This window comes from Protomyctophum bolini (genome assembly GCF_963924005.1).
Source record: "Protomyctophum bolini genome assembly, chromosome: 4".
Classification (NCBI taxonomy): Eukaryota; Metazoa; Chordata; class Actinopteri; order Myctophiformes; family Myctophidae; genus Protomyctophum; species Protomyctophum bolini.
The window spans coordinates 43,092,943-43,107,626 of NC_137865.1; the positions used below are offsets into that span (position 1 = coordinate 43,092,943).

The 14,684-nt window shown below is 40.7% G+C and overlaps 2 protein-coding genes across 2 annotated transcripts in view; both read left to right on the forward strand.

Moving 5' to 3' along the window:
* Window positions 1-21: 21 nt before the first annotated feature.
* Window positions 22-11,334, forward strand: LOC308314610 (patatin-like phospholipase domain-containing protein 2; the record flags this gene model as incomplete). The annotated part of the gene is made up of 10 exons (XM_080762242.1): window positions 22-208; window positions 1,523-1,755; window positions 2,047-2,112; window positions 2,682-2,891; window positions 3,756-3,816; window positions 4,668-4,901; window positions 7,205-7,328; window positions 7,666-7,773; window positions 9,862-10,093; window positions 11,329-11,334. 10 exons carry the CDS (start codon window positions 22-24, stop codon window positions 11,332-11,334), a joined length of 1,461 nt encoding a protein of 486 aa, XP_080618368.1.
* A 2,556-nt stretch (window positions 11,335-13,890) lies between these two features.
* LOC308314612 (patatin-like phospholipase domain-containing protein 2) overlaps window positions 13,891-14,684 on the forward strand; it is a gene marked incomplete at both ends in the record, with an annotated part of 50,590 nt that continues 49,796 nt past the window's right edge. The window contains one exon of the mRNA XM_080762244.1: window positions 13,891-14,077. Coding sequence (XP_080618370.1) covers window positions 13,891-14,077 — 187 coding nt within the window. The remainder of the gene's footprint in view (window positions 14,078-14,684) is intronic.

A 14,684-nucleotide genomic window follows, 5' to 3' on the forward strand; every position in this document is an offset into this window, starting at 1 on the left:
AAATTATCACACCTGTGCAGGATGTTTGACCTGGAACAGGAATGGAGTGTTTCTTTTGCTGGTTGTGGGTTCATGGGTGTTTATTATGTCGGAGCCGCAAGTTGCGTCCTGGAGCGTTTTCCTGTGATCATCGAAAAAGCCTCCAAAATATACGGCGCTTCGGCAGGTGCTCTAATCGCAGCTGCACTCACAATCGGAATTCCCATGGGTGAGAATAAATATACCAAGAAGAGATTTGAGCATTTGAGTATGTGGGATTTCGCGTGGAATTTATTTAGTTATCAAAGTTATGTTCTCCCAAATTCACGTTTTGCATTAATTTCTGTACGACCAGAATCAGGTACGTGTGACATAATTAAGTACAGTAGTAGGCTATTGATAGGCATATTTGCATATACAGTAGGGCATTTCACTTGTCCCTCGAAATATAGCCTTAAGCCTACATATCCAAAATAAGTAATTAGATTGGATTGAAATATGGAGGTTAAAATGGCATAAATATGAATATTCAATTTGTACTTATGGTACTTGAAAAAGTTGATATGTACCCTACCATAAATACTGTAATCTATTCTTTATTGCACTTGTAGAGACAGAGACAGAGAGACAGACTGTGGGCTACCACTGCCAGGACAAATTATAGGCCTATAGCTAAAATGTTTAGCCAGACCAGTTGGTCTTGGATGGTGTCCAGGATAAGTGAGAAGAGGCAGCCATGCAGGGCCAATTAATGCTCCTGAAATCTATACACTGAAATATGTAAACAAGGAATAAACAGTGCACACAAACAGCTGACAGGTGTGATCGAGTGTGACACTTGATTAGGTTCAAACTTTATTACTGTACATCAATCAGGTGCAGGTCTGCTGAACTTTGTTCCATGCCTCACATTTCAAAGTACAATTGCTTCAAAGGACTTCTGATTAAACTGGACTCGTATCAAAAGTTAGATTGTAGAGGACTACATGACAACATTTATTTGAGTAGGCTATACAAAGTAACACAAATACAAATCATTTAGCATAATTATTTTGTTTTCGCCTCTATGCGTGCGTCCGTCCGACTGTCCGTCAGTTGAACAGGGCTATGACTGACTGAGTGACTACTCAGTCAGTCATAGCCCCGTTCAGCACCCTCGGTTAGCTTTTCTGAATTTTGGACGTCGCTACCCTAGACATCTGAAACTTTGCATGTACACTCTTAATAGGCAGAGGAAGACACTCTATTCCACATTTTTTAAATCAGCCTCATGGTGGCGCTATACCAGGCCACTTTGATTTTACCTGTATAACTCTTGAACCATAGGTGCTCTTATGGCAGCAATCAGAATCCCCATATATAAGACAGATGGACAATGAGGTGGCGTTGTCGGCTGCTATTTGTGGTCTTTTCAATTATGTAAGTTTAATATTGAACATAATGGAATGGTAACACTCTATGAAGCCCATATCTTTAATGCACTCATTATTAAACTGCCCTTGTGAAAAGTGTCTAAATGCTTAACACGTTTGTGTTCATGTAGAAGAAGTCTGTGCTGATTTGATGGCCATGAGCAAACGGTCGAGGATGCACAAACTAGGACCACTGAACCCTGCATTCAACCTGATGCAGATAGTGAAGGAATCCATGCAGAGGATCCTTCCAGAAGACGCCCATGTCCGAGCCTCTGGGAAACTCAGTATTTCGGTTTCCAGAGTACGTAATGGAAAGAACGTTCTGTTGTCGGAGTTTGACACCAGAGAGGAACTCATCCAGGTACTGAGCTATATTATGTGACACTGTGACAGGGTAGGATGATGGAGGTGGAGGTGTGTGTTTTTTGCAGTCTCCTGCATGTGAGTGCATAGTGTTAGTAGTAGTACATTGTGTGCATACTGTATGTCTGCTTAGCTATTCTAAATGACATAGAAACTTGGTCTATCCCTGTGGGGTAGTACATAATCGCAGCATTAACACAAAATACTACAGATGAATATATATTATGAAAGTACAAACAAGATGTTCATGATTCTGTGCAGTGAGTTGTCTACTGTTGTAATTCCCCAGGCGCTCTTATGCAGCTGTTTCATCCCAATATACTGTGGTGTGATTCCACCAACCTATCGAGGAGTCGTGAGTGGACCATCCATTACACATTGACCATAATTCACAGGTTGTCAGGGTTTAGGATGTCTCACAGGATTGTCCTCCCAAGCTGTCACCAAGTCTCAGTTATTTTAAACCACTTATAATGTACATATTTATTCACCAATAACTTTTTTTTATACTGAGATTCTTACTCCCTTTTTCTGTTGAATTTTCTTGACCTCCAATTTGTCTGTAAATAACTACATGGACGGTCATCATAGGTCACCGGGTCATTCAGTTCACTGTTTCTCAACTAGTGGAATAGATAAGATCTTTATTGTCACTGTATGAGACGAAATTCCGTTTAGTGCAACCACAACATATACCAGTATCAACAGAGCGAACACAAAGACAAAGAAAAACACTGATGGGGCAACTTCACATGGCATAACACTGTTAGTCCGTCATACATTTTTTTAAATGTCATACTGACATTTTTTTAAATCAACAAATCCTACATTACTAAATGAATGGTCAGGGACCACATGCAATACTTCCAGGGACCACCTGTTGAAAACCCCTGATCTACATGTATGTCCATGTGTCTTTCAAAGCACTACATGGATGGTGCCATCAGCAATAACCTGCCCCTTTGCCAGCTGAGGAACACGCTCACCTTCTCAGCCTATGCCGGGAAAAGCGACATATGCCCACGTGACGGAACCCGCTACTTCCATGCGTTCAACTTTAATAACGTCAGCATCCAGGTCAACTCAGAAAACGCGTACCGAGTCGCCAGCACCTTCTTCCCTCCTGAGCCTCAGGTGAGACCATCGAGACATTGTTTCAGACAATGATGTACACTACAAACCCATTGTAAGTAACCTAAAAGTCCATTTTAACCATGATGGATTCATCGAAAACACCCGTCCTTGTTCTGGTGACTGATATTGTCCTAATCTAATGCATGAGGGGGTTTAAAATTTCATGTTTTTATTTATTTAAAAATGTAATACAAATCACAGCCCCTCACGCATTACAATGGCATTTATATATACACACACACACACACACACACACACACACAATATCTCACTTTCCTACATTACTGAATGCATGGTCAGCGACCACCGACCGCACGGACCACCAGTTAAAAAACCTCAGTAATAGGCAGGGTTGCAGCATATGAAGAAATGGCATATAGGAGGTCCAACAGACTGGATAAATATATATCCGTAAATGGGACATAATGCATGTTGCTGTCAGAGATCCCATTGTGGTGTGAGCGCAACATCCTTTTTTTTCTGTCTTTTCTTTTTCCTTGGATACAGTGTAAATTAATATTACCCAGGTTCAGTGGCATTGTCTTAATTTATTTTTCTCTTTCTTTTTTTATTGTATTGTACTGTATTTTATTGTATTGCATTGTCTGTATTTCTAAGGTTTGGCAGTGTAGTGTAGTGTATTGTATTTATTTTTTCTTGCCTAGTTTTGTTTTGTTTCATTTGTTGTCTTAATTGTTTGTATGATTCTTTTATGTACATTCTCAGTCATTCCTGTGCGCCTAAACTGAAAAAAGCAATAAAACTTTGAATCATAAAAAATAACCCTCAGTAAATGAACCTGCTGGGTGCTGCAGAATAACAGCAGTGGCCATCATTAAATCAAATGCATTTGTTTTGTTACAGATTATTGGTGGAATCTGCCAGAGTGGCTATATGGATGCTCTTCGCTTCCTTCAAGAGAACTGTAAGCTCTTCTCTGCTAATGGGACTTATTCGTAATTGTATAATACTAGAAGCTCGCGCACTCACGCCTAACGCCACGCGTCGTGGCAGTGCAATCTGTGTGAGACACACACACACAAACCGTACATTTTGAACGAAGGCAGACAACGATTTATCTTTGGCCACTGACGGTGCATTTTCCGTGCTGGGCAGGTTGTGTGGGGCTGTGGGCGCTGTGTAATCGCTCCATCGCATCACGGAAAGGGAAACTGCGAACACCCACAAAGCTGGTGTGACGCGGGTTCGACTCCCGTTCCCGACGGCCTTTGCCGTGTGTCTCCCCCCCATCTCTCCCAATTTCCTGTCAAATTACTTTCAAACTATCAATAAAAGCATAAAAAGCCACAAAAACAAATATATAAAAATAAAAATAAAGAACGCAGAGGTAAAGTCAGGTCCATGGGACCCATCTAAAAGACCACCCTGGGTCCTGGGACCCATTACATTGGAAACCTATTTACATCACTGTGACATAATATCACGGCCACAAAGCAAAGGCGTAAACTGCACTTTCGCATACTCCGCATACAATGGTCAATGACTTGGCCAACTGAACCGCCCACAAAGTGTGCTCTTCTCCATTGTATAGAGATGAATTAATTTCTTAAAATTATATTTGTACATTGGGGGAAATCCTTACCTACTGTATATTTCACAGTCATTATGACCTGGATTGTGTGAAATACAATGTCATTGTCCATAATTCAATTTAGGATCAAAACTGCAAAATGTCTGTTTATTAACCAACAAAACAATCTACACTTTAGATTGCCATGCTTAATTCTGTCCATGTTAAAAAAATATCTACCACAGGCCTCATCTATGTTCCATGTTCTCCCCTGGTGCCCACACCTCCCTGCTGTGAGCTGGTAGCAGAGCAGACCACAGATGAGCCTCCTAAAAATGCACACTGGTGGCTGGACCATACAGACAATACAGACTACTGTGAGCTGGTAGCAGAGCAGACCACAGATGAGCCTCCTAAAAATGCACACTGGTGGCTGGACCATACAGACATACACTACCTCCCTGTCGGTATTAAAAAGGGTAAGAAAAAGTCAATGTTACCAGGAGGGCACCATGAATATCTAGAGTTGTTTTAAAAAGTAGAAAAGCATGGTACTGTACAGTATGTATTTTTCACATTGCTACATTGAATCTATATATAAATGACATAGAGCAGGGGTTCCCAAACCTTTTTGGACCAGGTACCCCTTTTGGGGTAGATATTTTTCCAGGTACCCTCTCATCCTCGCAACACGGATAACAATATATTTACAACCACAAGCAGTGTTTCCTGCAGGAAAAAGCTTTGGCATGGTGCTGGGCACAGGCCGCAATTTTGATTAATTAATTAATTAATTTGATTCATTAATTAATAAGATTAATACATTAAGATGAATTTGTATTATTGCTCTTGTATTGCTATTGGAGACACTGGGGGACACTGGGCAGGCACTGAGGAGGCACTGGGGAGACACTGGGGAGGCACTCAGGGGCACACTGGGGAGGCACTGGGAAGGAACTCGGGAGGCACACTGGGGAGGCATTGGGGAGGCACTCAGGGGGACACTGGGGAGGCACTCAGGGGGACACTGTCTAAATGTAGACGTCTAAATGTAGACGTCTAAATGTGTACGTCTAAATGTAGACGTCTAAATGTAGACGTCTAAATGTGTACGTCTTCTCTTATGGGGGTCCCTGGCATATCTTTTCAAATGGGGGTCCACGGGCTAAGTAGTGTCAATTTGGGGGTCCTTGACATGAAAAAGTTTGGGAACCACTGCTTTAAACACTTTAGCACTTTATGAACATGAACAAAATAGATGGGTCCCCCCTGGAACTCCCTCAGGTACCCCTGGGGGTCCCCGGACCCCACTTTGGGAACCACTGACATAGAGAACTCCAAAGTTAGCGTAAAGACAGAGGTTCATCGTTGGCATCTAGGGAGTGTGTGGGCAAAGTTTGGCATGGACCGGGTTAACGTTCCCGGAGATTAGCTGTACACAGACAGACGGACACACAGACAGAGTGCAAAATATACTCTCTCCCCATGCCTTCGGCCTGGTGGAGACAACAATACTGATACGTCTCAATATGAATGACCGCCCTAAAGTCTTTGCATTGGTTCAGCAATGCAGTTTGTTATCAAATATTGTTTCTGCCCAGTTCATGACCTTCCATTGAATTTAGATGTCACAAGACGTATCAGTAGGCGGAGATCTCCGTTTGTTTGGCTATGTGAGACTATTGCAGCATTGTGCTGTGTTATGAACACTGAAAAAGACAATGATTTTTTTGTGTTTTGTGTAAAATGGTGAAAAACAACTCATGATGCCCCAAGCCTATTGTCCAAACCTGTCATGGTGACCATTCTCAAGTATCATGTGGTCTGAGTAAGGGCCGATTCATACTCCTATTTTAGAGCCGAATAAAAGTCGGTTCGGCTCTGTAGAGCCTACAATTTGACGTCATTTGAGGTTCGGGGGGGGGGGTACCGTCCTAAAGTCGGCTCTTCGGTGCTACAGAAAATTTCTGACGAGCCGAAATCATTTTGGCACTACAGCGCCGAAACAGCTGTAAAATAGGAGTATGAATCAGCCCTTAAGGGAAATTGCAAACTTACACCATCTACTGATTACATTCATGTTTGAAACTATTAATTTCTCCATAGATAAATAACTTTTATGACATTAAGCACAACGGGTGAAGATCAAACTACAGTACCCTGCTTTATTGTGTCGTCACTCAAGTGCTCTTAAATGCTGTCTATTACTGTCAATAATATGAAACCCTGGTTTCCAATAGTACTGGAAATGGAGGTGACAGTAAGTTGTACAATATGTACAGTTTTGATTGATTGATTGAAATATTTATTAACAGTTTGTAGAATTACAGTACATTTTAAGCACAAACTCAATACAGAGACTGTCAACTGTGAGTGGACGACCCAATTAAGCATTACACTTGTTTACAACAGGGTCCACATTGTTCAATTCATCAAAACACTTAGAGACATACAAATAGACACTTCTATGTAGTCAAAGAACAGAACAGGAATTCATCATGTAGGAAGCAAAAAGGGAAAGGATACATATACAATGAGGGGAAAAGGGGGGGCGGTGGGGGGATTCAGATTTTACAGAGGCCAGTTTCGAATTGCAGCCATCTGTAGGTGCCCTTTGAGAGCAGTACTGTGCATTACATCCAATTAATTTAATACACCTGCGGAATTACAAGTTATTCAATTCATTACAGCAGGTGGTAATATTAAAACCACCTGCTGTAATGAAAACCAAATTATTTTTGCTCCGATGCTCCCCATAAATGTGTGTTTATGTTTGTGTCAGTGCTGTGTGAGGCATGCAGGGAGGAGCGTGAAGGAGGCAGTCAATTGACCACGGCCTCTACAGTGAAAGTGGCCTCGCCCTCCTCCTACCTGCCCGTGGGGTCCATCTGGTCTCTGGGCCGGAGGTGAGACTCTGTGTTACTATTATGATCCAATCACAAACCTTTTGGCATCAATGTCTAAATCAGGTTATGGTGCTTTTAGTCATTATGGTCCTACTCTGTGGAATTCTCTACCAATTGATATACGTAAGGTTTGCTGCAACATTAACGTCTAAACTAAAAACCTACCTATTTTCACTAGCTGTCAACTAGATTGTGAAATGTGTAGTTATTTTCATTTTTAAATAACTATTGTTTTTGTATTTTCTTATTCTTATGTATTGTATTTCATTGAAGCACCTTGAGTCCTCGCTTGTCGTGTGAAATGTGCTATATAAATAAACTAGATTTGACTTTGTAGACTGGTGGGCTGGCTGCCTGGTGTATCCCCGGATATGACCTGGCTGTACCGCAAGGCTGGAGAGCTCTACAAACAAGCCTCGACGTACGAGCCATTGGCACACGAAGGGTAAAATAAATATATAAATGCATTTATAAAATACAGAAACCACAATGGAACAGACCAAGATCAACTGGGAAGGACCTCCATGACCAGGGAGGTGCTCACAGAGACCGGCAGAGAATGCCTTCATTCCCTTCATAACCGCTGCCACCAATGTAGCACCGGCCGGGAGGTGAACCCTGGTTCTGGTTCTGGTGTACATTATCAGTTAAGCTGGATAGAGTGCAGCAAGGCAACACCATACAGCCTGTCTACATTAGTCATCAACTCTGCTGAACACACTGTCTGCTGTGCAGTTCTCAACACTAGGTGGCAATGTTGAACAGAAACTAGAAAAAGTGCCCCTCGATCTGGGCAGGTCAGGTTGTGGCCTCCTGGCGGTGCTATAATAGGCCAATGTGAAAAGGGTGACATTTCTTCTTGGATGGCAATGGGATGATTTGAGGCATTTTGTTCCAAAAAAATTGTTCTAAAAATGGTGGCGCTATAACAGGCCAATGTGAAAAGGGTGGGATATATTCCTCGGCCTAGTAGGAAAGTCTGTGAAAGATGTCACGTAAATTGCACACTCCGTTCATGATTTGAGGCTTTTGGTTCAAAACGGGCCAATCCTGCACATTTTGAAAGCCAATGTTAGCCAATTAGGATGGAATCTGAAATATCGGACAGATCCGTCTTGAACACATGACTAGAGACAGTGTGTAACGATTTATTTGCGGGATCTTTGGACAGAATCTGGAGTAATATAAAAAAATTGTTTTTCTCCTGGTGGCGCTATAACAGGCCGTTCTGGAAAATTTGGGTAGAGGTTCATTGTTGGCATCAAGGGAGTGTGTGCAAAATTTGGCATCTACCGGGTTAATGGCAGGCCCTGATGCAGGCTATTTGGGTCGGGGCCACCTGTACTCCATCTAACCCTGTTTTAAAGTAACTGTGGCTCTTTTAACTCAACTTTACCGGCGACCGCGGTGCCAACAACTTCACACAGCACAGTACTTATACTTACTTACCTACGCCTCCTCATCCCCTATGGGACATAAGGCTACAATCAATGAGTGCTCTCCATTGCATCCGATCCCTGGCAGCATGTTGTGCCTCTCCCCAGGACAGGTTAATCTGTTCTAGCTCCTGTGTCACAGTTCTGCGCCAGGTGGTTTTTTGGCCTCCCAGATTTTCTTTTGCCTGGTGGTGGCCATCTTAAGGCCACCTTTGTGATGCGGTCCTGCTCCATCCTCAGTATATGTATGTCCTACTGTAGCTATCACAGCTGTGTGTGATCTCCTTGGTGATTCTCCGGCTCCCTGTTTGTTTGTACAGTTCATTGTTCGAAATTGTATTGGGCCAAAATATCTGGCATATACGGTCTGAGGCATCTGTTGTGGAACAGCAACACGGTACCGAAGTGATATAAGGCTCTGAGCAACATCCTCTTTCCGGTGGGTGCCATAAAGTAACCTGACTCCACCACATTGAAGAAGCTTGCTTCACACTCGTTTCACAAACTACTTTCCGTGAAGGGCCCTTCACAAATAAGTGTCTTCCATTTACCTCCCAATGAACACATTTTACAATGGTTATTAAACTTATTATTGACAGGAAATGTTATAATAACGTGAGTTTTCATAAAACGGCATGACCGTGGTGAAGCAAACTTCCATGTTTCAACAACGACTAACTTTTGGTAGTCCAATCATTTGCCATAACCTTTGATCGGTTTGTTGTACAGACTTGTGAGTCACGTCACTTGATTTGGTTAAGAGTCCTTGTCCCTCATTCTTCAGTCTTACGTAGATTTATTTTTTGCTATAACCTTTCCACGGTTTGTCGTACAAACTTGACTTGATTCGGTTGAGAGTCCTTGTCCTTCATTGATGTTAATTAGCCCCGCCGCGATTCTGATTGGTCGATATTAACGTGCACAGACACTGCTTGCCGCTTCTGTTTATCAATTATCATCGATAAACTGAAGATAATCATTGTTACCCCCCTCAAACTATATAGGCCTTTGACTTTTTTCTTCCCCCCCCCCCCCCCCCCCTTTTTGAGTGGTGCACCACTCAGTTCACACGTGTGTGTTTTTTTTGTAACACCCAGGCCATTTCCCAGCTACACCCCACTGCGCAGATGTGTGAGCCTGCCCTCACACTTGGATGTGTGTAGCGTGAGAGAAGACACAGAACAGGTACAAATACCACCCCTGGCCTTGACACCCCCACCGACCCCAAGCGACAGCTTCTACTTGGATACTAATACGAACCCTGATTTCCTACCACTGACACCGCCCCCAACACCCACCACCAATCCAGAGTTTGGGTGTGTGGAGGATGTGAAATGTTTTGATTTGATTTGATTTGATTTGAGACATATAGTCAGAGCTTCGGGCCCTGAGCCTGCTGGCATATATGAATTAATTCATAATGTTAACAGTGATATTGAAAGAGTACATTATGAAAAATAAATAAGAAGGAATTGCTATAAAAACTATAGTATGTCACTTTTCATGATTTTCATATTTTTTTTAAATCATCAAAACATGAAAAACGACATACTACAGTATATTGTTTTTCAAGGTATTCGATGATAAAAAAAAAAAGAAAAACATGTCTGTTTTTATTCTTTGAAAATGATTAGAGAAATGATGAACCATGACAAATGACATACTATTGTATGTTGTTTTTCATGGATTTCGACGCAAAAAAAAAAGAAAATCATAAATGTTATCATTGTTCATAATTATTTTATGAAATAAAATTATGTGAGTGTTATAAGTGCGTTTTATTTAATGAAATCAAATACTATAGTATGTCGTTTTTCATATTTTATCGTCGAAAATCATGAAAAACTACATACTATATTATGTAGTTTTTCCATGATTCAACGATTAAAAAATTATGAAAATCATGAAACACGACAGGTCTTAATTTGTCTTCAATTTGACCAAATTTGACCGTATAGGTGTTACATTTGAAGATGAGGTTTTTAAGGCTCGTGGGGGAAATGAAAGTCATCTGTGCGTATTCATTAGATTATTTTATGATATTGGACAATGAGAAATGATGAGAATGATGAGAAGAAATGATATAGCAAGCAGAGCGCGCAAGTAATAATTTCGCCCGGTCTGTGTGTATTTTATTTGACTGATTATGTAGTATATAGTATGACTATATAGTATGCCCAGCTTTGTGTGTTTGTGTGAATCATATAGCGATGATTTGATTGGCTGAGCACGGAATTGAGATGATTTCATTGGCTGAGCAAAGTACGTATTGAGGATAAAAAGTGAAGACGCAAATTGTGATTGGCCTGAATGAGAGGATATATGATGTATGATAAGAGCGCCGCTCACCTAACACGATTTTTTTAATGTATTTTTTCATGGTTTTCAATGATGAAAAAATTAATCATTAATCATACCTAACATTCTGTGCTCAGCCAATCAGCTGAGCACATTCCGTGCTCATACAGACACACAAAGCTGTGCATAAGAGCGACACTCAAAACCATGATAAAAACGACATGCAATATGTCATCTTTCATGGTTTTCATGGTTTTTGTGCCCAGCTTTGAGGGTTTGGGTGAGCACAAACATTGGCTGATGATTGGCTGATCACCCCATAGCGATGAATTTATTGGCTGAGCAAAGTACATGGGGATAGAAGTGAGGGCAGAAAAATGAAGATGCCAAAAGTGATTGGCCGGAATGACATTTATGATGATTTGATTGGCTGAGCACAGAATTTGATGTAAGATGATGTATGTATGTATGTATGTGTCTCACTTTACACAAGTGTGATTTTTTAATAGTATGTTTTTCATGATTTTTGAGGGCCGCTAGCCCCGCCCCCTATGCACAGCTTTGTGTATGTGTTTGTACCTCGGAATGTGATGATTTGATTGGCTGAGCACGGAATGTGATGTATGATGATGTATGTATGATAAGAGTGCCCCTTACTTAAGTTCATACGAGTGTGATTTTGTTTTATATACGTCAAACGTATAAAATACAAATGATGTACCACATACAGTAGAAAATACATGGCATAATGTCCAGTCGTCCACATTGATGATTTCTGTATTTGTAATATTGATAGGGGAGAGCCGTCCTATTTGTAAAGTGGTTGAAACGTGCACGCTGTCTCTTGATTGGTCAATGCCATTGTAAATGAACCCCAACCAATGGTTATTTGATATTTGCCATACTTTAATTGTTCTTCTTTATTGATTGCTGGCTGCTATATTTACTTCATAATACTACAGGTTGTTTTCCCTCTATATACACTTTGAGAACTTAGTGTGTGTGGTTTACAAAAAATCCAGTAGGTGGCACAGTTGGCCCATCTATTTGCTGTGTATTCGCCCACGTATAGTATCATTGTGGGAATCTCGCGGGAGTTCTAAAAATCCAAGATGGCGTTAGCAGTCCAAACAGCTAGACGTTTGTCACAAATAAATATGCTTTATTTCCCTTTTTAACACCCCTTGGAAGGCGGAATGAGGTCTGTATAAGAACATTTCATAGTGCCAAGAGTTGTGTGTCTGTTTAGTTAAAAGAAGAGCGTTTTTTATTGCCCTAATCAATGTAAACACTATTGTCATGTGACTGCAACACATGGCTATACCTGAAAGACTTTTTCGTTTTCAAAGGCTGATTTTAATTTGTCTATGCTGTTTAGTGTTTGGTCCTCACATAGCTAAGCTTACTTGCATTGTTTTAATAAGTATATCTTTGCTTATTGTCAAGTTGTTTTGCTTATATTGGCTTATTATTTTATGTTGATGGTGATGCATATTATTTGTGTTTTATGCTTTTTCTAGTTTTCACGGTGCCACACCAAAAATAAAGAGCATCTGTAATGAAACTCTACTGTCTCACTATCAAATCCATACCAAGCCCAGGGGGCAGTTACAGCCATCACAATGTCATCATGTCATACATATGTGGGTAAAAATGGGTAAAAATATCGTTGAAGAAAAGAGCGCAAAATGTTACAATTAGGGAGGCTCTCCTTTGATTGATTGATTGAAATCTTTATTAACAGTTTGCAGAATTACAGTACATTTCAAGCACAAACTCAATACAAAGACTGTTAACTGTGAGTGGACGACCCAATTAAGCCTTACACTTGTTTACAACAGGGTCCACATTGTTCAATTCATCAAAACATTTAGAGACAAACAAATAGACACTTCTATGTAGTTAAAGAACAGAACAGGAATTCATCATATAGGAAGCGAAAAAAAAAATATATACAGTGAGGGGAACAGGGGGATAAAAGAAAACGAAAGACAGAGTGTAGGGCGCCTGCACACAACACCATGCGTTGATGCCATGTGTGCATATGTGCAGGCACCCAACACCACGTCCATACAAAAACATAGTACAATCCATAGTACAAAGACAGAGTGTAGGGCGCCTGCACACAACACCATGCGTTGATGCCATGTGTGCATATGTGCAGGCACCCAACACCACGTCCATACAAAAACATAGTACAATCCAGATAGAAATTCAGCTTTTACAGAGGCCAGTTTCGAATTGCAGCCATCCGTAGGTGCCCTTTGAGAGCAGTTTTGAAGGAGCCAAGGGATTCTCATGTCTTAATGACTGTTGGTAGGGCGTCTGCGAACAGGAACTGTTTTGTGCAGCACTACAGGTCAAATGTACATCATATAAATAAATGTTACTTGAAAACAAATGTCATGAATTACTCATCATGATACAACAACACTGTTAAAACGACTGTGTCTCTTGTTCTGGATTTGTTTTGCTACAGTTAGTTAGGAAAGAAGCACATGGTTGACCATGTGCTTGTTATCTTTCAGTGAATGAGCCAACCACTCCCCTTCCATATGACGTTTGAGCCTATTACTGTATGTTGTGCAACATTCTGGCAAACTCTATAGCCTCCCTACACTATGGTCACTTTATTGTTTATCTCTGTAATAGAGATAAGGACAGTGTTGTTGTGGGATATGGGCATGGCAAGCTTCAAAAAAATCAAAGACAATTAAAACATTTAAGATTAAAGGCTGATATGTATGGTCTACAGTCTTAGACATGCCCTTTTGATGGTTTGACTGTGAATTTAATGTGACCACTGACCAACTGGAATGCCAGGGACAATGTTTTGCGCAGGGGAAGAATGGAATATCTCCTTTGCCGGTTGTGGATTCAGAAGTGTTTATTCCATGGGAGCATTGAGTTGTATTCTTGAACGTATCCCACATTTGGTCCAAGGAGCATCTAAGATCAGTGGAGCGTCATCGGGGTGCCTAGTGGCAGCAAGCCTCGTCACTGGAATCCCCTTAGGTATGTACACCTCCCAATGTATGAATGAATGAATGAATGAACCATTGTAAAGCGCTTTAAGCACTTGGAAAAGCGCAATAAAAATGCAATTCATTATTATGTAGGTAAATGGATCAACAATGTTTTCAATGATGATGTTGATCTTTGTTCAGTATGTCAAAAGAAGCCTCGTACTTATAATAGTTTTTTTTTAATATAAATAATAATAGTCATGCATTGAATGCAGCTCATGGGCACTATGTTGTGTATCATTGTATACCATTTAAAAACAGCTCTATTCTGATAGTACTCATTGCTAGAGTGTTTGTTCAGTAACAGTGCCTCCAGCTCTTTATTAATAGAATGTGCATTTTCAGTTCAGGATACCAATTGTATCCAATCAGGATAGAGAACTCAGTCAGGAATAGGATACAGATTAAACAAGTGAAATTGGAAGTGATGACAAAGAAATGAGCAGACAAAATTGGAACTGGAACACAAACATGTAAGCTGATAAAAATGTAATTGATTTATTGATTGATTTTGTTTATCAAAGAGCTGGAGAGACAGGAAGACTCCTGTTAATGAACAAACACTATAGCAATGATTACCGGTACCATCATCAAAA